At 35.7% G+C, this 24,701-nt stretch overlaps 1 protein-coding gene across 3 annotated transcripts in view; it reads left to right on the top strand.

Moving 5' to 3' along the window:
- Positions 1–23,983, top strand: part of GRIA4 (glutamate receptor, ionotropic, AMPA 4) — a 532,647-nt gene extending 508,664 nt beyond the window's left edge. Inside the window, exons 15-17 of one of the 3 annotated variants that reach the window (XM_006833788.1) lie at positions 4,620–4,734; positions 16,180–16,427; positions 21,499–23,983. In XM_006833788.1, coding sequence (XP_006833851.1) covers positions 4,620–4,734; positions 16,180–16,425 — 361 coding nt within the window. In that variant the 3' untranslated portion in view covers positions 16,426–16,427; positions 21,499–23,983. Of the gene's footprint in view, positions 1–4,619; positions 4,735–13,790; positions 13,906–16,179; positions 16,428–21,498 lie in introns of all 3 variants that reach the window. The other 2 variants (XM_006833786.1, XM_006833787.1) reach the window with 2 other exon arrangements.
- Positions 23,984–24,701: the final 718 nt, after the last annotated feature.

Consider the following 24,701-nt stretch of genomic DNA (forward strand, 5'->3'; position numbering starts at 1 on the left):
GAAAAATCTATGGAGATTCTATTCCCCATTTGGAATCTCAGAAGACAGTTATTGTAATTTTCTGAGCTGATCTTTCTGCTTTGAATCTAATTGGCTCAGGAGATCTCCTTGGAAGTCACTATTTTGGTTGGTCTTTGCTCTCTGGATCGCGTTGGTAAATCTAAAATTTGTCCCTGATTATAATTCATTCCATAAAGTCATCCTAATTAGTTTTGACCTTGCTTTAAAAACTCATGGAAAAATAAGCTCTTTGGACAAGCTGATTTTTGTACACACTTTTTTTAGTACCCTGCCCCCCTTTTTTTTGAAGGCACCCTAAAGAGACTAAGACAGGTGTGTTATATTGCTGAGAAAACTTGTCTATAACTATCCATTGATCGCAGAGAAATGTTTAAACTCATGCATGTATGAACTGGAACACTAGTAGCAATCCATTTTTACTTACCTTTGAAAAATTCCAGTGGTTAAGATTAATGAATTGCATTATATTTATACACTTCAGCATCAAAACCAATAATAAAATGTTCATCCTATTAAGTGACATGGAATTGAAAATGCCTTAACCGATGAACAATAATATTTCAAATTATTAATCTTTAAAGTATACAAAAGGGCTTTAAAAAGTTTATGGAAAAATGGAATGAAAATAATTATTCCATGAACTTTTTGAAGCCCCCTCATATATGCACTGAATATCCTGTGTGCAGATATTGACTAAATCTGAGGGTATGAAACATCAGTCCTCAAATTAGTAACAAATCCAGGAAATCAAAATACTGTTTTGAACTTAAGTTTCAATTGAGTTTTAAAATGTGCCCCAAGAAATTATACTTTAAGAAATATATCTAGAAGTAAATATGATGAGTACGTCATAAAGAAAGAAAATCTATAGAATTCAATGACAAATTATTTATACTAGAACAGGGAGTAAGAGATAAATGCCTTAGCCTGAACTGTATTTTTTTTTTTTGCAAGAAAATCTTATTTTTGATGATTTATCCTAAGGATTGGTCTCTATTAAAACTTTTGTTTGATGTGATATGTAAACAAAGATTCTAGTTAACAAAAGTGGCAATAAGATATATTATAATGTCATGCTACAATGACAGAAATTCCAGGACTAAAAACCCTTGAAAGTTTTCCAGGGGTCCTGGAATTTGATCAGGTAAGCATTTTCTTTTCAGTTCTGACTCAAGTTCACCATGTCATCATTACAAAAATAATAATAATAATACTATTCAAAGAGAGTTTTTTCTTGCCTAGATTTCCACTAAGACCTAAAGGCAAAGACATATAATTAAATTACCTAAGTCTTGTTTCAGTCTAGAAAAGGTCTTGACCAACACAGTTGTGTTCTCACATTTAGTTTACACTTCCAAAGAGAATGAATATCACTAATTGTTGCTGTTTCCTCCCCTTTCCTATTTTGATTTAGCTTATTCTGTGAAAACTGCATTTAACCCAATTTAAAAAATAGTATAAAAAGAGCACATGTTGTATCTTATTAAATTTCTATCTGCTTGGCAGGTTACTAGGATAGCTTCTCTTAGGCTTAACCTTGCCAAGAATATCCCTGATAATCATTATGAATTTCTGACATTGATTTTGAACTAGATTTATGAATCATATGAAGGACGTTCCAAAGCAATAATAAAGTAAGCTAATGGAGAGATCTGCTTTCTCTATCCATTCTTTACCTGACTCCTGTGACTCCCTTGGCCTTAGTTACATTTATTTTTAGGGTTCCCTTTTCTTTTGGCCTGGATACAAAGTATTTTTAACTTAATCTAGCAAAATGAAATAACTTTAACTTTATATATTTTAAAGGTATTTGATGACTTATTTTTAATAAAATTGAATGCATTCCATAAAATATTACAGATGTCTAAATATTTGGTCCTTGCATGGGTGGTTTATGCCAGTTTAAATAGCAATCCAAGGAGACCTATAGACCTAAACTTCTGAAAGTGGTGTGGACTAATTCCAACATTAATTAAAAGACCTTTCTATCATATATTATTCTTAAAGAATAGGTTTCACATAGGATGGTATTAAGTGGACTTTATGAAAAGACAACATATTTCTGGAAAGGCAACATGTGGATCAAATTGTAAGCTGGGCAGGGAATTATTGGATATATATATATATATATATACACAGTTATATTATTGGTCAAATATATATCTATATATGCACATATACTGATAGCAGTGTGAAACTAAACTGTTTTTACATGGCCTATTAGATGGTATTAGAAAGACAATGTCTTAGAATGATTTTTAGAAAGCTTGTACTACAAAAATATTTTTCTCAATGTAAAGCTTTTTTTCCTTATCCATTCCTTTATTTTGCTGTTTTGTTTTGTTTTGTTTTGTTTTCTATTGTGCTGTTTAACTGTCTTTGGATATGGCTAATAATTCTGTTAAATAACCCTCTCATGGAATGACTTTAATTTGATTAAAGGAATGGTCTAAACCAACATATAATTAGTATACTAGTTTAAAAAACATATATCTAATAAGAACGTTACGGGTAAAGTAAAATGGTTTACAAAAATTTCTCCAAAATATAAATTTTAAAAGTTATTTTTAACTCATTGAAAAATGAAATTAGTTTCTTGCATATATATAATAAATTAAAATAATTCCTTTTCTACAAATATGATTTTTTACTAGGTGTCTTCACCTTCACCAGATTTTTTTTTTCTTTCCTAAATTTTACTCTGATCCTTTTGGTGATTAAACTGACAACTTGCTGTTCACTTTAGCAAGTGTATTAATTGTTTCATGCCACTAATGTTACACTTACTTTGGGATGTGTGAATAGCTATTCATTTAATTAGCATTTAGGAAATGGCAGTCCTGCTCCTCAAAAGTGATAATATCCCCAAAGTGTATGGTTTGCTCATAGAAAGTGTTTACTCTCCTAGTGGATCAGACTATCACCACACTATAAAATGCACATCACTTACTTAAGATATTAGAAATACATTTTGAAAGAATAAACATTAGCACTGGACTGCTACTGCAAAGTCAACAGTTCAAACCCACCAGCCTCTCCATAAGACAAAGATGAGGCTGTCTGCTCCCATAAAGTTTTACAGTCTCAGAAACCCTACATAGGAGTCATTATGAGTGCTAATTGACTCAGTGGCAGTGGGTTTGGCTTTTTGGTTAGGTTGATTGGTGGTAAAATATTCAACACATTTTTATTGGTCAGCCCAATGACAACTCAATTGCAAGTCCAAATTCCAGTGTTATAATCCATTTGGCATTATACAGTCACAAACTCAGCAGTTATTAAGTAATATAGTACAAACTGTTCCCAAAGTCCCTCAGTATACAGACATATTTTGGAGATATTGCAGGTTGGGTTCCAGACTACCACAATAAAGCAAGTCACACTTTGTTTTTTTTTTGTGGGGTTTTTTCCAGTGCATATAAAAGTTATGTTTACATTATACTGTAGTCTATTAAAGTGTTCAATAGCACTATGAGAAAGTTTGAAATATTGCAAGAATTAACATCAAAGTGTGACACAGAGACATGAAGTATGCACATGCTATTCAAAAAATGGTGCCAACTTGCTCAAGGCAGGGTGCCACCAATATTTAATTTATATCTATATTTAAAACTAATATCTGTGACACACAATAAAGTGAAATGCAATAAAATGAGGTTTGCCTGTATCAGTCACTCCCTAAATTTAACAGAAAATTCATCAAATTCTAGGAAAGTCAGTTGAAAGAGTTAGTGGGTCACTTAAAAACTATGAAAGCAAGAAAGAAACAAAGTACATGAGAGACATTACATTTTTTAAATTCTGTTAGAAAATAATTAGAATATGCTCCCTCCATTCCCATGTAGAGATAAACACGGAGAATATGAATCTAGAGTATTTATTTGCCAAGTCCATATTCACATGCAGCATGATCTTCTGGAGTTCAGTTACTTTCGTTAAATAGTCAAATTGGATATAAGATATTAGTATGTAAATAGTGTAAAAGGGCTTAAAAAATCAACACAAAATTGAGATGTAAGAACTTTTTCCCTAAGATGATGTCATGACTTCCACCCATGAAACTGAATTAAAAACCTCAGAATCCTCTATTCTCAGATCATCTCAAGAAAACTATAACCACAGATAAGAAAAAGAATAATAATTGAGCCATGTTACTGGTGGCCAAGAATCAGTATCCAAAATGTTTGTTTATGCTATTTTGTTTTTTCTTCTGGAAACATATTTTCATCCCAGTCTCTTGAGTTGTTGATATGCTTAGACAAAGAATTCAAGATACAATTCTTCCTCAATTCTCAGTAAATTTAAGTTTATTAGTATTTTGCACATACACCAAAAAATCAAGGTAACTGTTTAATGGGATCAGTTACTTGACAATACGGGCTGAGAAATTGAAAAGCACCAAATACTGCATGTTTAATACATTTAAAATTAGCTGCAATTGCCTTTGGTTTGGACTTTGGTGGAAGGAAGTGCAGGAGGGCAAAATGAGAGGTTTATTTAGCGTCTGGGAGAAGCTTATAAAGGAGCTTAAGTCCTCATTCCTTCTAACATCTTAACAGCTGTGCAGTTTCTTACAAAATATGTTTTATCGTTTCAAGAAATGCTGTTAACCTCGCAGTTTTAAAACTGAATGAACAAGGCCTCTTGGACAAATTGAAAAACAAATGGTGGTACGACAAAGGAGAATGTGGCAGCGGGGGAGGTGACTCCAAGGTTAGCCTCAATGTCACCAAAAGCGGGTAAACAGTATGTAAAGTAATAAGTGCATCTGCTGGGAGACTTATGTTCTGCACCTTGTAATACCCAAGAATTGCTAGTCAAGTCCCTTCAAAATTTTAAGTATGCAATTACTGTCAAAGCAAAAATATTCGCTAACATTATAAATTTGGAGTTGCACTAACAAACCTCATTTGAAAGATTCCCTAAAAATTGCTGGCATTGAAGAGACTGTGGATCAGACATTATAATTCTATGTCTGAAAACAGGAAGGGCTGCAACTTTTTGAAAAAGCAATTTAGTGAAGATAGGAGAGACAACAGAATTGGTAAGTCTTCTCTTGTTTCCTTTGTCATTACTGAGCCAGAACTTTTATTGAATGTTTGTAAGTAGTAGCAATAAATTAATTCCATTCAAACCTATCTAGACTCTCAGAAAGTCATTTCTCTATCTGAGACTCTCAGGCTCCTGTTAAAGTTAAATAGCAAATCAAAGATTGTCATGTGAACTAGACATTATGGGTCACGCTACAAAATTGTCTACAAAAGCAGTATTAACTCAGTTTTGTTTTCACTTCATCCATAAAATAGACCCAGCTTCATAAAATAACTTTAAAAATGGTTACTTCTTTGTAGTGGCTAAAGCAAAAATGCATATAAAGAATATAATTAACAAAGTATTAGTTATGTCCCAGTGTTCATAGACTTGAAAAAATAATCCACAGATGGAAAACATTTGAGTTAGTATTTTCAATTTGTATTAAAGAAATATGAAAAATTTAAATCATGCACCCTTATCTTTGTTTTAAAAATCTAAAGATCTGTCCAAATGTTACCTTCAGGCTCTTGATTGGGCTATCAATGTTGTCAATGGACCACCAACCCACAGAACAATGCTCTGATTTTAGGGTACCAATGAGTGTCAGAGTAGAACTGTGCTTCATTTGGATTTTCAATGTTTGGGTGTTTTTTTTCAGTAGATCACCAAACCTTTCTTCCTAGGTGCCTGGGTGGTTTTGAACATCCTAACTTCTGGTTAGTATCTGAGTTTATTACTAGTGTGCACTATCCAGGGACTCCTCAATCTAATTCATTGTTGTTGGTGGTAAGTGACTTTGAGACACTTATGGCTCATCACACCTCTATATAGGTGTCCAACGAGTTGCTGGTGAATTTGAACCGCTGAACTTGCGTTCAAATAGACCTTGTGGTCCACCGCATTATCCCACAGCACCATACCAATCTAATTAGAGTGTTTCAAATTCAGCTTATTTGTGTATTCTGATCTAATAACAAGTCATATTTCAGGAGAAGGACGGACAAACTTTGCCAAGTGAATTTCCTGGCCACAAAGAAAGACATGAAAGATAAAAGAAAGTAGAACAGTGTGGATCCAATCCTTTTTTTCCCCAATCTTGATCAACGTTCTCTTGATTCTGAGAGAAAAAAACTGAATCTCAGGAGAAGAGTGACAAAGAGAGTAGGCAGAAGTGCTCAGGATTCTTCTGGGACAATCCTTCAGGTGACCTCCTAGGTACCTCTATTCTAAGCACCATCCACTATATTTTCTTAAAGTATTCTTTATATAATTTAGAGCTCCAACTTGCCTAGAATGTTCTGATAGTTTCCATAAAATATAAATATGTGAGGGGGCTTCAAAAAGTTCATGGAAAAATTCCATTATATTTTCATTCCATCTTTCCACAAATGTTTTGGAGTCCCCTCATATGTGTATGGAGCTCTGGTAGTGTAGTGGTTACGAGTTGGGCTGCCGAACCTCAAGGTCAGCAGTTCAAAACTACCAGCAGTTCCGCAGGAGAAAGATGAGGCGTTCTGCTCCTGTAAAGATGTACAGCCTTGGAAACCCTGTGCAGGGTCACTATGAGTCAGAACCAACTCCATGGTACTTAACAACAACAACATATGTATATACACAGAGAAAGTTATCCACATTTAAACTAATAACTTAACATTTCCCCCATGCACATTAGAAATGTAAGTCAAAATGCTAGAACCAAACTAGGAATTAGAAAAATGAAGACATCCACTGAATCAATTTGTTTGCAAATTAATATCATCCCAAATAGTAGAGAAGTACAGCACTGCTTGACAGATAAAATCTTCTATTGAAATTAATAATGAAGCTGCATTTTAGCTTATATTTAAAATTCTTATATTCTTAAATTAAACTTTATATTAAAAATAAGTGAACATAAGCAAAATTGTACACATATTGGGGGAAATATCTATAACTCAAAAGAATACTGTCATTCATATAAATCAGGAATTGGACAATTCAGTAGATTCTAATATGCTTATTTCCATTCAGTACATTTTTTGCTACATAACAGACTCAGAGAATATTTGTTACTAAAAAGAATAAATGTGAGTCTAACTTTCTGGCTTTCAAAAATCAAATCGCTTTATCTTCCAGACACTATCTGCATTACATTTAACAGACATGGAGTAAAAGATTATACTCTGTGACTTTAAAAAAAAATCTTAATAAGCAATTTTCTATGATTTTATTAAAATGAACATAAAATATTCCTCTGAAATGAAATAAGAATATGTTCTATGTGTCCTCTGGAAATTTGCTAATATTTAAAACATCCTAAAAATTATTATAAATTAAAACATCCTAAGAGGTTGTATGGAGTTCTGGTGTGGCACTGTGGGTTAATGCACCAGACAACAAAGCCATTTGAACTGCAAGGTGGGTGGTTCAAGCTCACCAGCTACTCCTCCGAAACCCTATACAGGGTTGCTATGGGTCGGAATCTACTCTACGGCACTTAACAAGAGGTTGTATATTGCTGTAATGTCTATCAGCAAGAGAATAGATTATGTTCTAAATGTTAATAATGCTCTACTCTGAACTTGTACTAAAAGGTAACATTTTAAATGAGCTGACCTAGCCTAGAGTCCTGGTATGGCACTGTGGGTTAATGCGTTGGACTGCAAAGTTGGTTTGAACTGCAAGGTTGCTGGTTCAAGCTCACCAGTTGCTCCTTGGAAACCCTATACAGGATTGTTATGGGTAGGTACCAACTCTACAGCACTTCACAACAACAACAACGTAGATCAAAATAAATTACCAGTAATAATTGTTGCTTTTTTATTAGGACGTTTTGTATTTTCTAATATTTCATTTTCACCAGTATAGGTGACAGATTTTCTTTTTAAATTTACATGTCCCTTCCCATTAGCCTGGCCTGTCTCAGAAGAGGTACAACTAATAAGGAAAAATACTGAATTGGAGAATGCCATTGGCCTTTGTTGAGAGTGAAGCCAGAACGAAAGAGACAAATGTTGGCAGTCCAGGATAGGAAATACAGACACATTCAGACATCTCAGCATAAGCATGTTGAAATCCTGTTACCTGATTTTCAGAATCTTGGTGGGAGAAAACTAGCTTTCTTCATAGTGTTTCAGCTAATGAAGGAAAAAGCAAGGAGACCTGTCCTACCCAGGAAAAAGCTCCTATTGTTGTTAGGGACTATCAAGTCAGTACTGACACATAGTGATCTTAGGACAATAGACAATAGGACAAATGACTGCCCTGTTCAGCACCATCCTGGCAGTCATTGCTGTGTTCGAGACCACTGTTGCAGTCACGGTGATAATCCGTCTCATTGAGGGTCTTCCTTTTCGCTGACCCTCTACTTTAGAAAGCATGACGTCCTTTTCCAGGGACTGGTTCCTCCAGATAACATGTCCAAAGTACCTGAGATGTATGACAAAGTCTTGCCATCCTGACTTCTAAGGAGCATTCTGACTGTATTCTTCCAGCACAGATATGTTTGTTCTGCTGGCAGCTACATGGTACTTGTAATTTTCCTCACTAAAACCATAATTCAAAAAGCTCCTAGAAGGAGACATTTTACCCACCTGTCATTCATAGGATTGTGCAGGGAAGACATCTCTAGTTTTCTATTCAGTAGAAAATTATTAAACTTTTGACTTATCGGACAATGTGCCAACACCTGTGGGGAATTTGTAAAAAGAAAAAAGAACAAGAAAGAAATACATGACTGTCTTTTTCCTCAAGGATGTTATAATCTAATATAGCCAACAACAGGACTATTTAGAGCCACCATGGCAGTACCCCGACCATACTCCATGGCCATGCAATAATGCAGCACTGTAGGATCAGCACTTGACCTCAAGGTCAGTTTAAACTGCAATGTCCATGATTCAGACCCACAAGCTGCTCCTCGTACACCCCATACAGGGTCACTATGAGTCAGAACCAAGACCACGGCACTTAACAACAACTCACCCATTGGACTCCTGGTATGGCACTTCAAGATAGGCACTGAACTGCCAACCACAATGTCAATGGTTCAAACCTGACAGCTGCTCCTTCAAAACCCTGTACTGGGTCACTATGAATTGGAATGGACTCAATGGCACTTCTGAGCACAGCTTACCCATTCAGGAGTCCTGATGGCACAGTGGCTAAAGAGATTGGTTGCTAACTGAAAGGTCAGATGTTGGAACTCACCAGACACTCCTCAGGGGGTGCAATGAGGCAGTAGACATCCACCAAGACTGTTGCTGTTAAGAGCTGTCGAATTGGTTCCAACTCAAAGTGATCATGTATCATTCTTCTGAGGCCATATATCTTTTGTGGAAATAGAAAACCTCATCTTTCTACTGTGGAGCAGCTGGTAGCTCGAACTGCCGACCTTGTAGTTCAAAGTCCAGTACTTATTCTATAGAGCAACTGTACTTCCCCTTAAAGATTACAGCCTTGGAAACCCTATGGACAGCTTTACTCTGCCCTATACGGTCTCTATGAATAGGAATTGAATCAGTGGCAATGGGAACAGACTCACTCATTGCCATTCCCAGTACTATGAAGTTCTAAACATAACAGCCCTCAGCCAAGATTCTTCACAATAAAAGGTAAAAATACAATAGAATATATGAGGAAAATTGCTCTATATCTTAAATGAAATCAATACAAATGCAAGGCATAATTTGGGAGATATGAATTTGTATTTGTCTAAAATTTGCTCCTTCAATGGTATTAGGATTGAGTTTCAAAAAAGTCCATGGAAAAATGGAATGAAAAGATAATGGCTTTTTTTCCATGAACTTTTTGATGGGCCCTCATATTACTGAAGTAATATGATCACTCATACTTATTCAATAATGGAAGTAATAGATAATTTGCTGACAATGAACCAGTTGTAACATTTTGATTGCAATGTCTAAAAACATACTTTATGTTTTGGTTAATGTGTTTTAATTTGACCTCAAATCATAGAATTTTGTGCCAAATTTTAAGTGAGCTATGTAATACTGGCTTTCATTGGAAATGTTGGCAGTACCTTTAACTAACAATGTCCCAGAGTGCTAATAATATCCCCAAAATTGTTGATTTTTTTCTATTCATTTTATAGTCTATTCTTTGTTGTTATTGTTGTTGTTAAGTGCTGTTGAGTTGGTTCCAACCCATAGCGACCATGGTGAGCCTGAACTGCCGACCTTACAGTTCAAACCGACTGCAATCCAGCACATTAACCCACAGCACCACGCCAGGACTCCATGTATATAAAAAATTTGTACTTTCCTGCATGTATGTATTTTTATTTAAAAAAAAAAAAAAACAATTGATAAGAATGATCAGCAAGCAATATAGTGTCTATTAAATATATTCAATCATACAATTCTGAGTTTTCAGTTTGGCATCTTGAAGAATACAGTCCATTCCTGACTTCAAAATATGTTAAAAATTACCTATTCCCCTTCACTGCAGGGCAATGTGAAAATGATATTAAGATTAAAGCCCTGAATTATCACAGAAAATATGCATTTATAGTAGGAAATTTTAAAATATATATTGTGATAAACAGAGACCACTAAAGAAAACTGACTCGTGAATAATCTACCGATAATGAATTCCATGATCACTGTGTGGAATTCCACAAGCTGAATATTTCATTTAATTAATAAGAGAACCCATCGCCCTTTGTTCAGTTCTAACTCAATGACCTGAAAGACAGAGTAGAATCACCCCATAGGGTTTTCAAGGCTGTATGTCTATAAGGAAACAGACAGTCCCATCTTTCGTCAGCAGAGCAGCTGGTGAGATTGAACCAACAGACCGTATTGGTTAGCAGCCAAGTGTTTTAACCACTGTCCCACCAAGACTCTTTTGCTTAATAGTGTGTACATTTCATCTCACCCTGTAAACTCAGGCTGCTAGACTGGAGAGCAGAGTAAAAGGAAGAAAGAAGTAAGGATGGAAGGAGTTGGGGGAGGGGAACTACTTTAAGCATGAAGCAGGGTCTTTAGGTGTCAGCAAAACTGGAAATTCATTTGTAGAAAAATGAAATAAGACCCATATCTCATACCATATACAAAAACAAACTCAACATGGATTAAAGCCCTAAATGCAAAGCCCAAAATTGTAAAGATCATCTAAGGGGGAGAGAGGTAAGCCAAAAGCAGGCAAACTTCATCTAATTCAGAATTTTTTCTTCAATTGTCCCTTCTAGAAAAAAGTTGAAGGGCACTCTCCTATTTCATGTTTCCTCTTTTAAGTTTCAAGTCCTTCTCCTTCTACTTCACCCCAGTGCAGTTTTGACTCATATAATTGGCCAGCATATGAGCTAGAATTAAAATCATTGTAATATCAATTATATAACAAAGCTTGTTCTACATTGGACATCATGTACATTTAGGAATTTTACAGAACACTACCTTTACACAGGTAACCCTGGTAATGATGTTTTATAAAGATGAATGAGATGTTGTTTCACTCTCAGGGATTTCACAGTTCACACACCAGTTGATATAATGGTGATTTTATAATACTATATTCATAAATGCTGAGAGTTGGAGAAGAGGTATTTAAATAGTTGTTGCAGTTAAATGCCATCGAGTTGATTCTGACCCATAGCGACCCTGTATAGGGTTTCCGAGGAACAGCTGGTGAGCTTGAACTGCCGACCTTGCAGTTCAAATGCCTTTGCTGTCTGACCCATTACCCACAGCACCACACCAGGACTCCATTTAAATAGTAGAACCTAGATTATGAGTACCTCAAATAACCAGAATCCTCAACCTACTCAATCCCTGCATCATGTTCATGTGAATTTTTAATCCAAAAATTAATTTAAACAAAATAGTATAGTATGCATAGCAGACTATTCTTCCTTAAATGGAACAACGAAACCAAATCATAGTAAGATCTTTTAACAGTTATTTTAAAAGCAAAATTATATTCAGAAACCATAAAGACAAAAGGAAAATTTTATGTTAGAAACTTTTTTTTCCAGAACCAAAGGGTTTAGCGGGGAGGGAGGAAGGTTTAGTTTAACTGATAACCAAAAAACTCAGTTAACTAGAAACCTCATCTTCTGAGTCTTCTGTTGGTAAAGTTTTTAAATATATGATCTGTGAAGTCAGACCATTACAAATTCTAACTCAGCTACTTATTAGCTGAGACACTAGACGAGTTACTTAGCTTCTCTGGGCTTGGTCCGTAAAATGCACATGATAATAATAATTAAATGTATAAAATGTTTTAACAGTACCTGACACACAATAAATGCTCAATAAATGTTAAAGATCAGCATCATTAATGTATTACCTAACTTTGTAGATACTCAGCACCGTCAAAAGCAAAGAAATGCATGCTGTATGCTTTCCTAGGTGAAGTGAGGCAGTGGGTTGTTGTTTGGTGCCATTATGTTGGATACCAACTCATAGCAACCCTATGCACAACAGAACAAAACACTGACCGGTCCTGGGCCAACCTCACAATTGTTGCCATGCTTGAGCCCATTGATGCCATGCTTGAGCCCATTGATGCTGTCACTTTGCCACTCCATCTCACTGCGGGGAGGCAGTGTGAAATATGGTCAAAGTGATGTGGCGGCATTAGCAATACCCAGAAGACTGCAGTGAGTCTTTCTCTGAACATTTTTAAAAGTGAAACAAAAACAAACCACACAAACAATAACAGCAAAAATTCTAGAAGCTACTGCTTCCATTCATCTTCATAGTTTTTATATTGTCTACGCAAAACTTAATGTGTCAGTGAAAACTGGAAGAAGTCTTTGATTCCTCGAATAATTGATGCTGATGACTCGTGGCATGTCTTCCCTGTGAGTCCTAGTCTAGTATTTGATATCAAAGGAATCAAAGACTATAAACAAGAAAAATGAGACTTTATAGTGATAGAGGGTTTACCTATCCAGAGAAATCTTGGTTTGCCCTGGTAAGAATGCATAGAATACACTATAGTCACTTCATCTTGTACTTACAATACATATAATTTGGCAAGCTCCAGATGAAAATTGCTTTTGATGATATTATTTATGTTAAATACTGCTATTCAGAAGGAAACTGTCACCACAGGATTATGCTTTAAATTAATACTGCCCATGTAATTTACAGCCTCGGAAACCCTGTACAAGGTCGCTATGAGTTGGAACTGACTCCACGGCACATAACCACCCAACCAACCAATGTTTGTCTTAAAATGAGGGGGCCCTTTGTTGGGAACATCTTTGAGTAAGCCTCTATGAGTAAGGTCCTGAATGAACAAGATGATAAAGTTCATGGAGTTGTAAATATTATAGACATACCTTCATAGCATAAAGTCAATCAGGACATAATTCTAAGAAATGAAATCAGTCCCATCTGGCTTTTGTTTAAGTTTGTCTTTCAACCTGCAGCCACTTCCATTAATTTGAAAGAGAAAATCAAAAGGCTTCTCAACTGTGAATGATTCCCATGTTTATGTTGAGAAAAGTGTAAATACAAGAAAAGAACCAACCCGTGCCAATAGTTTTGGATTCACAGTAATTGCATACCTTTTATTTAAAAATCCTCCCTAGCAGTATGTGCCTGTTACCTAAAGCGATGGAGCAGGCCCCAGTTTTATGTCTGTTTCTAAACCTGGGCCTACAGTACAAGACATAGCACATACTGTGGCCTCTGCTCTGTCACTTTGCCATGCGATTCTAATGTAGTTTTACTTGAATAACATAAAATAACATATATAATGTTATTTATGTTATTTTCCACGTGAAGAACTCCTGTAAACCTTGCCGTTTTGAAACTCAGTGAGGCAGGCGTCTTAGACAAGCTGAAAAACAAATGGTGGTACGATAAAGGTGAATGTGGACCCAAGGACTCCGGAAGCAAGGTTAGTCGCTGCAGTTCGGGGCCTCCTCTTGTGTTCACAAAGCAGTAGAGGGCGAGCAATTATCAACAGTATGTGGAAACAGTAAAAGCATTTCTCTATACACCCAGCCACGGCCTTCAATTTAAAGCTAATGTTACACATTTTAGCCACAGGGATTGTCTTTTCAGGAAATTGTAAACTGAACCCCCCAATATAAACTCTTCTGAGTAAACTTAAATTAAGTGCAAAAAATATAAAATAAAATTATTTATATTCTTCTCAAACGTACGTACCACAAATAAAAGTATTGTGTTTTATGGTTGGGTCTTTTGTTTATTTGTTTTGGAGGCAAAGACCATGAAATCTATTATTTCAAGAACTGATGTGTTCACAAATCTGGAAATAAGAAACTGATCAGTAGAAAAATGATTTTAAATTGAATAAATGTGTATTCAATCTTGTCACTATATTGTCAAGCATTCCGGAAGTTTGAAGACACATTAGTGTATTTTATGCTGACATTTAAACAGAGCGAGCCTTTCAATTCTATTCTTCCAATCAAAATTATTTCAATAAATAAAGCAATATGCTTGTGAATAATATCCTCAAGTTCTAAAATCTCTGATTCATGAATTGGCTGCCTGATTCTGTTGAGTGCCAATGCGCCATAGTATTAAAAAGTGTTCTATTTTTATTCTAAAGCAAAAATAGATAACAAGTTCATTTATCAGTGAATCTAAATATTTTCACTAGTTAATAAAACAAACAATGCTTGAAAACCTTGAGGATCCTTGGTATCCTCTTTTGTTTTTATTTTTTCCCATTATCTTCTTCTGGAAAGAAAAAAGGAATTGGAATTCTAAATAAGACACTAGGCAAGTGACTGTTTTAAATAGGAGTGTCTCGAATATTTTAAGTGACTGTTTTAAATAGAAGCGTCTCATTTAGTCTAAAGAAGAGACAATGTTAGTTAATTGATTTTTTTTCAAAGTTTATAACTTCATTTTAATCACTTCTGTTCAAGTTTGAATCAGAGGGGACTGAAACAAGCTCTGCACAGATAATAAAATAGTCATCTCAAATCCTTAGGTCAAGTAGAAGCATACTTTTTTTTTCCTTAAAAATTGAAGTTAACTGAAGTTTTTTGGCCCAGCTAATTGATGTCATGGCTAGGTGGATAGAGTGCATAGTGCATCCCTCAAATACTCTCCTAATAAAACTATTTAAGCGCCTGAGTCACATTTTCTACAAAACATACTGCTGAGAAGATGACGGCCACAGGGCAGTCTTCAGGTATGCCACCCAAAATACTTTTTCAAATAATGTTATATCAAAAACATGTTTATGATTGGGGGGAGGGGGAATCCAAATTCCAACTACAATTTACTATTTTTTAATCACGTATTTGGCTGTTTCTGAGCTTATTGTGATACGTGTACTTAAGATTTGAAGGAAAATATGTCTCAAATATTAACTGATGAATTATTTTAGAGCAGGAATGGAATTGTATTTCTAAATATATATTTTTTAAGGCTATAATTTTGGCAATGCATAAATAATTTCTCAAATGACCAGGATAACTTTAATGTTCCAAAGTTTTTTAACTATTAAAAATTTAATTTATTACATATTTTTAAAGTTACTTTTTGAAAGTCATTTAATGGGATGCACGTATATTTATTCCTAAATAGCACATAACAGGTAAAAGTGATATTTTTAAAAAGATTTTCCATAAAGATGCAACTGAAAGAACAAAAAATATGTACTCTATTTGCATGCATCTTCAAATGTAATAACAGTAAAGAAAATGTGAAACTACTAGCTTAAAGACTATTAGTTCCTAGTAGGTAAAGTGATGTTAGATTTGTTCAGAAGATATTTCAAAAATTAAAAGTATGCTTTAATAGAAGCAAAGCCAAATGAGATCCCCTTCCTATATAATTGTATTTTAAAATAGTGATTTTCAAACTTAACAATAATAAGCCCACTTCTGCCACCCTATACAAATATATGAATTCCTGTAAATGGCTAAATATAGTGGTTTGCCTTGCATATTCAATAATGATAAAGTGTTATAGATTTGACTGAATGCCATGTATTGGTAAACACTCTAATTTCAATTCTATCTTTGAGCTTTTTGTTGAAATCCATAAACCAACATTAGTGATTTATACATGTAAATAATTCCGAGTTAAACTACGCATTAGTTTTAAATGGCTGTCTAGTTTATGTGTTCTCTTACTGTTTGGATGTGACATTTCCACAGTTAACTGAAGTGTCTTTATCCCTTTCCAGGACAAGACGAGTGCCTTGAGCCTAAGCAACGTAGCAGGCGTCTTCTACATTCTGGTTGGCGGCTTGGGCTTGGCAATGCTGGTGGCTTTGGTAGAGTTCTGTTACAAGTCCAGGGCAGAAGCGAAGAGAATGAAGGTGGCAAAGAGTGCACAGACTTTTAACCCAACTTCCTCGCAGAGTACCCAGAATTTAGCAACCTATAGAGAAGGTTACAACGTATATGGAACCGAAAGTATTAAAATTTAGGGGTAGGACTTAGGGCCTACTACAGTGAGTGGGTGATGCATCCTGTAAACTCAGTGTTGTGACCTGTCTGTCCAGTGGTGGTATTGCTTGCTTCTAATTAGAGCTTTATATATTTTTTAAAACTTCAGTGCAAAGTGGTTTGGTTTTCTTTGGCTGCAGACGTACTGTTTGAAACTCTATGTTGCCAATAGATATCTGCATTGCAAGGGTCAGAAAGACAAAAACAAATCTCCAGAATTACCTCATGAAACAATTTAAACTTGAAATTTGGGAGAAATTGGGAATTAGACTTGGATCTCCTTTCACACAGCCTAGGTTTGTCTTCTCTGTCACAATCCAATCTTAGGAAAACCCAAAATGAAAGCCCACTGCCATTGAGTTGGTTCTGACTCAGAGTGACCTTGTATAGGATTTCCAAGACCTACAGGAGCAGACAGCTTCATCTTTCTCCCTACTAGTGGCTGGTGAATTTGAACCTCCAACCTCACAGTTAGCAGTCCAATGCCTAATCCACAGCACAACTAAGCTTCTAAATCTTAGGATAAATTCTAACAAAATAAGCACAAAACTTGTTTCAAGTGATCAAAGCCTAGACAGATGCTTATTTTTGATAAGGTCATACATATTATTTTCTGAAAAGCAACAGGTATAAAAGCACCAAGGAAATGTCATTGTTAAATGAATTTTAGTTCCTGTGGCATAGTAGAATAAGCACTGGACTGCTAATCACAAAGTTAGCAGTTCAAACCTACCAGCCATACCTTGGAAATCCTACATAGGGTTGCTATGAGTCAACTTGATGGCACTTAACAACAATAATTTGTATGGAAGCCCTGGTGGTGTGGTGGATAAACAGCTCAGGTGCTAACTGCAATGTCCATGGTTCAAACCCACCAGTCACTCAGTGGAGGAAAATGTGGCAGTCTGCTTCTATAAGACTTACAGTTTTGAAAACCCTATGGGAAAATTCTATTCTGTCCTATAAGGTGGCAATAAGTTGGTATCAATGCAACAGCAACATTTTCTTGTTGTTTTTTATGAGCCAGAATCAATTCAACTCCACGGCAGTGGGATTTTTTTTGTTTTTCATTCGATTTGTTTTACAATAGCCCTCATTCTATAGTTTTAAAGAATAAACCTCTACCATTTGTTAATCTGGAGTTCTGGTGTGGCACTGCAGATTAATGATCTAGACTGGTTTGAATTGCAATGTTTGCAGTTCAAGCTCACCAGCAGCTCCTTGGAAACCCTATCCTGGGTCACTATGAGTCGAAACTGATTTAATGGCACTTTAACAGGATTTGTTAATCTAGAGTCCTGGTGTGGTGATATAGAATATGCACTGGACTTCTAACCACAGGTGGGTAATTCAAACCCACCAGTCGCTCGTTGAAACCCTGTACAGGGTCGCTATGAGTCAGAACTGACTCGACAGGATTTAGCAACAATAACATTTTTTAATCCGACAGTAGTCCTTGAGCCAGATCCTTAGACAGGGGTTATCATGAAAACACAGACTATAAATCACATTTATTAGATGAAATTCTACTTTTATGTTCACAATATCACTAAAGTGAATAGGCATTTAGGCAGTACAGTAATTTCTCCACCAAAGACTTCACTCATATATATCTTCTACAAGAGACAACCAGTAAAAGATAAAAATTATAGTGTTGTGAGCTTTATTTTTCACATTTCAATTGCTTTAAAGCAAGCCACAAAAGCCTTACTTACATTTTCTCCTTGTGTCACACACACACAAAAATCAAAACCTGTAAGTATTAAGTAAAATATAGGAGATTGAGGTCATTTTTTTTTAAAGACTAAAATGCTCACTACTTTTTTTCCTCTAATGATAATGGAAACACTTATCAAAATAAGATTTGAGAACATTTGTTGTTACTCTTCTTAAAAAAAAAAAAATTTTTTTTTCTAAAATAATACAAAATAGCCAACTGAATAGGATGCTTATTCTGATGACAATGCCTTTGAACCCACAAGAGACTTTGAGTACTTAATAATACTCCAGAGTCAAAAGCCCAATATAATCGTTAATAGGAACAATATCTGAGGTTATGCTAGGTAAGCGTGCAGACTTTGGTATATATTTATAAACATATAAAAGTTACTAAAATGCATGCTAGTTTCTTAAAAGCAAAAAATCAAAAGTAGCCCCCTTTTTTGCCGAAATCTAATTTTTTTTATCAATAAACTAGATATCAGTAACTTAATACACATGTACATAAATAATCTCAAAGTGGTACTTTCTCAATTTAGGGAAAATTATGAAGTAATCCCTCAATTCACTCCAATCAAAATATTTTGGGCATCTCTTCTAATAGTGATCTAACAAAATGAGACACTATCAAAGTCTCTTTACTATTATGGGAATTCTTTCATTAGGAGCCCTGGTAGAATAGGGGGTTACAAGTTGGGGTGCTAACCTCAGGTCAGAAGTTCAAATCTGCCATCTGCCCTATGGGAGAAAGATGAGGCTTTCTGCTCCTGTAAAGAAAGGATTCTGACCCAAAGTAGCCATCTAAAATGCTTTAAAAATAGGATTACACTAAATTATCCAACTAGTATACAGGGTCATTAGGAGTCGGAATCAATTTGAGGGCCCTTAGCAACAATAATCCAACCAGTATGAGTACAGTATGAAGTGCCATCGAGTCAGTTTTGATGCCTACCTACCTTGTATAGGGTTTCCAAGGAGTGACTGGTGAGTTTTAACTGCCAATCTTGAGCACCTACAGTGTTACACCAGGACTCCATTGTTAACTATACATTACCAAAGCCTAGCCTATATTTTCTAAATATAGTGGGGTTTTTTGCTAGATTTTCTTGACATTAATAATGCTGCTTTGCTAATGATTCTTATATACACATACCCCAAACAGGTGCACTCAAATATTAGATAGGAAAATACTCAGCTCTAGTAAAGAACCTCCAATAGTCTCACTTTGAAGAGCGAGACTATAGCAGTCTTGTCCACATCTTAGTTCATGGTGAGGTTCTGCCATATGAGTAATTGAATGGAATTCTAAATTCCTTATTAGTATGGTAATATCCGAAGTGAAACAACAAGTGGCATTGAAGGATAAGTACTGAACCGATGTGACAGCATCGAAAAACAACACCATGGTACTTCTCAGCTTCTATTCAATATAAAACAGTGAGCATTATATCCATGAATACTTTTTTTTAATGTATAAATTACATGCACTAAAATTCACCCTTTTTAGTATGCAGTTCTGCATCCTTTATTTACAATTCTATTCCTTAAGTTTCTTTTGCAAGGAAGGAAAATATATCAGAATATAGACATTCATTCATTTAACAAATGCTTATTACTGAGTGCTTATTATATGCCAAATAAAAGTCCAAAGAACTTTGATTTCAAGAGACTAACAGAAGATAGCCAAGTAGGAATAATGCTTTTCCATAAAATCTTCATTATATTTGCCAACATCACTTAATGTAAAACTGTTTATCATAATGATTCCTGAATATGAAGATAAATGTTAATTTTTGAAACTATTCAGTAAACCAAATATATGAGATGGACCTTGTATTTTATTGTGCATATGTCATTAGCAATTTAACGTCAACTTTCTTAATTTATCAGGGCAACTAATCTATAAACTATTCCACTCTGACATTCTTTCATTCAATTGATTTAATTATTTAATATATAATTATTCTAAATCTACATTCCAGAACAGAATAAATAAAGGAATAGAATTTCCTAAAGAGTAAGATAAACTTTCATCACAATAGGAAATTAAAATACAGGGGAATTATGATCCAAACCATACAGATTTAGGAAATGTCTCATTTATCTTATATTCCTCTTGAGCTAGTATTAGAATTCAGCTACTAGAAGAAAGCTAAAAGCAACAAGTGGATACTAATTAGATTCGCTAGCGTAGTGGTTATGAATCGGGCTGCGAACCACAAGATCAGCAGTTCGAAACTACCAGCTGCTCTGCGGGAGAAAGATGAGGCTTTCTGCTCCTGTAAAGATTTACAGCCTCGGAAACCCTGTTCAGGGTTGCTATGGGTCAGAACTGACTCGACAGCACTTAACAACAACAACAACAACGTCAATGCCTGTTTGTCCTCTTAGTAATACCAGTGTCTGCTACCTAACACTGGACTGCTATACACACAGTCGGCAGTTCAAACCCACCATCTGTTCCTCGGACACCCTACACAGGGTCACTATGAGTTGGAACCAACTCAGATGCACTTAATAACAATAACAACAAGCAGCACATAGCAGAGAACAGAAATTTGATAAGATACCTGAACCCTATAGCCTCTGTGTAGGATGTTCTTCCTTGCTGAGGTATTAAAAGATGTCCATTTACAGTCTCAGACACCCTATGCAGGGTTGCTATGAGTCGGAACAACTCCACCTTTCAGTGTAGCCACGTTTAAGCACATTTGTTAGAATATGAATCTTAGCTTCTAAGGCAGGCATTGAGTGAGCTATATGTAACTAACTGTGCTGTTCTGGGTCACGTCTATAACCGGTGTGAATGAATGAAAGTGTCTGTGGCTAGGTCTTTGTTATGACAATTTGAAGGTCAGTTGTGAATTGTCTATATAGTTTACTTAGACAATTCATCACAATGTTAAGAGTATAATCCTTACATTACAAAGACATTTCTTAAGCAGAAGAAAAAAATTTAAATAAAGAATGTTATTCAAACATCAAGGAGCTCTTCAGCTTGACTGTTGTTGTTAAGTGCCATCTAGGATGCTGTAATTTCACATTGCAGCGTACAGCAGGTTTGCTCTGCCCAGATCGGCTAAACAAAACCTAGCTTTATGGTTTTAGAATTAGTTCCTAAATAGATAGGACCCCAACTCTAGACTAATTCGTTCGTCAGTGTAGCTAAGCTTCCCTTTCCCCCTTATTAGCAATTTTTATGTAACCAAAATAATACGGGGAAAAATGCAGATGTCTAACTATTGATATTTTGGTGTTTGTTGTATCATATTTGTGGAAGAAACAGAAATATTATAACACTCCACATTATGTTTGTTCCTTTCCATGCAACCCAGCTGACCTTTTCTGAAGCCATAAGAAACAAAGCCAGATTATCCATCACTGGGAGTGTGGGAGAAAACGGCCGCGTCTTGACGCCTGACTGCCCAAAGGCTGTACACACTGGAACTGCAATTAGACAAAGTTCAGGATTGGCTGTCATTGCATCGGACCTACCATAAAAACCAAAAAAATAATTGAGTGCCTTAATTAAACTGTTGGTGACTGATGGAAACGCAGCCCCGAGGGACACACCGAGCGCGCATCTTTGTGAAACCAATCTTTTGGCTGAGAGCAGAAAGTACGTCCTACTGCGCCGGACATCAGCAGCAGCAACATGTGCATGAGCTCAGCTCGGAAACCCAAACTCAGATTTTATATCAGGAGAATTCACAATTTAGGTTTTTTCGGGGAATGGGGCGGGGGGGGTGGGGAGGCTGGGATGGGTATATTAACAGCAACAAATTTCACTCGAGTGAACTTAAAAACTAATCAGACTTGCGAGTTAGCGCATTAAACTGTGAAGTTCTTGCTCAGAAAGGCCTTTGCCGTCCCGCAAGGGGTAAAATAGTAATAGAACTCAATGAACCTGCTAACCTGTATCTGCAGAACACCCATATATTCAATGGAAGGATATCCAACAGAGAAAACAAGTCACTAAACTGTGATAAGAAAATAATAAACATGTAAATCCTGTGAAAAAAAAATTTTAAGAAAGTATTTACACTTACTTTGGAGAAAACAAATACTGAAACATGCTTGCTTTTTAACTGACGTAAATTCAGTAGAGGACAACACAATTCTTTTTTCTAACCATCTTAGGGAACAATACATTGCAATAATTGATATAAATGCCATCACTGTAATAAACTTTACAAGACTTTTTTTTAATATATATATATAAAAGTTGTTGGTCATCCTCTTGTTTGCTGTAACCTTCACTTTGTTACATGAGTCCGTGTCCACACATTGCATTTGTCTCACTCCCAGGAACAAAAACAAAAAGAAGAAAATGTTAACCTAAAATCATCAGTCTGCAATGTAGAAAGTCAAAAGAGACTACGGGTCACTCATGTTATCAATATTATTTATAATCTTGTTCTGTGTACAAAATTGTGGTTTTTGTACCCACCAAAAAGAATAAAAACAACAGACGTTCTTACACTATCTATAGAGCTTAAAATTTTTTTCTTATCATTATGAAAGTTATTTGAGAAATTATGGAACTATAAGCAGGTTTGCTGGTAAAAGACGTGGGCCATGTTGAAAAATACAGCTAGTCATTATTTTTGCATACTAAACTACTCTTCTTTTGTAGACCTTTGTCTTGTTAGCAGGTTAAATGATCAGATGGAGTCTTTGATTTGGGAAATCAGTCATTATCTTAACAGTATCATACCCTGTAATTGTGTATTGAAATTTTACTTGACTGTATTTTGCTGCATAAAATTATATGTCTCTTGGGCTTCTCCCTCTAGTCCTAATTCATTTGAAGGCATTAAGAATAGTTTTGGGTAGACACCAAATGAAGAATTAGTCTTTGTTCTCAAATGGAAAGTGTGGGGAAAAATTATACCAATGTTTATTTATAATAAATACCTTATGTTATGTATGGTCTAAATTTGCATGGGTCAAAGGAAGGTCTGGTTCCTTTGAAATAGTAAGTGCTATAATAGTAAAATAAATAAATAAATAAATTACCCACAGTACTTAGGGATCTTGATAGAAAGCACAAGGTAGAATGATTGTGGAAGTCTGGCCTTGAAGGATGAATTGAGTTTTAGCAGGTGTCCCAGGGTCATAGCAACCCTGCATGTCAATGGCTTACATAAGGAATGCATACAACTGGATGGGCAGGTGAAAGCATAAGTTAATATCAAGGGATATAAAGTAAGAAAAATTGAAAGACTTGTCTCTTAGACTCAATTCTTGATATCTGCACCTCACCCATTGAATCTTTGTGCTGCAGTAAGAGTGATCTTAAAAAGTAAAAATCTGATAATCCACACAAACAAGTCCCTCAGGGAAACTCCCAGCTCTTGAACTGAGCATATGAGACCCTTCATGAGCTGGCCCTGTGTATCTCTTACAGAACATCTCTTACCTGTCCCCAACACCTCCACCAAGTGAACCTCAGAAGCAGCACATGAGACACTGCATATACTATTTCCTCAGTCTGTAACAGTCTATCTCCTCTCTACCTGATTAACTTGTATTCATCCTTCAGTACTCAAATCAACTTTGACTTGCCCTAGGAAGATTTCTGTGACTATCCATCATCCCCTGCCTATGAGACTGACTTAGGTGCCCTTCTTAATGTCTTTTCCCATCATAGCACTTACCATACTGCATCGTAATTGCCTGTGTACTTGTTTGTATAATTACTAGACTGTAAGCTCCTTGAGGGCAGGGATTGTGTCTGTTTTGTTCACAGTTGTATCCCCAGCACCCAGCACAGTGCCTGGCATATTGTAGGTGCTTAATAAATATTTGTTGAATGAACAGATGAATGGAATGGAATTAATTTAATCAAGTGGAAGTAGAGAGATAACATCTTTCCTCCTTTACATTCCCTAGAGTCCTAGTATAACACTGTAGGATAAACACTGGACTGTAAACCACAAGGTCGGCATTTCAAACCTAACAGTCACTCCTCAGAAACCCCATAATGGTTCACTAGGAGTTAGAACCAACTCAATGGCACTTATCAGCAACAAGAGAGTGTATATTACATATATTGTTGGGTGCTGTCAAGTCGATTCTGATTTATAGCAACCCCATGTGACAGAGTAGGACTACCCTATAGGGTTTTCTTTGTTGTGATCTTTATGGAATCAGATCACCAAATCTTTCTTCCATGGAACCACTGAATGGGTTTGAATGGTCAACCTTTTAGTTAGCATCCAAGCACTTAAGCCTTACACTCCTTGGTCTACTGATCCCAAGTAGAGTCTAAAATTTGGCTGATTTCATGCTATTGTACACCTCACTAGAAAGAAAAAAAAACCATGAATGTTCTGACTAGATGAAAAAGTCTATGTAACTGGATTTCACTGTAGATTAATTGGAGCTATCGTGGCACTGTCGAATAAACCTTAGACTGCTAATTGCAAGGTCGATGGTTCAAACCCACCAGCAGCTCCATACAGACAGATGAGGCTGTCTGCTCCTGTAAAGATCTGCTGTCTTAGAAACACTGCATAGGGTTGGTATGAGTCAG

Source organism: Chrysochloris asiatica, unplaced genomic scaffold (genome assembly GCF_000296735.1).
Source record: "Chrysochloris asiatica unplaced genomic scaffold, ChrAsi1.0 scaffold00008, whole genome shotgun sequence".
Taxonomy (NCBI): domain Eukaryota; kingdom Metazoa; phylum Chordata; class Mammalia; order Afrosoricida; family Chrysochloridae; genus Chrysochloris; species Chrysochloris asiatica.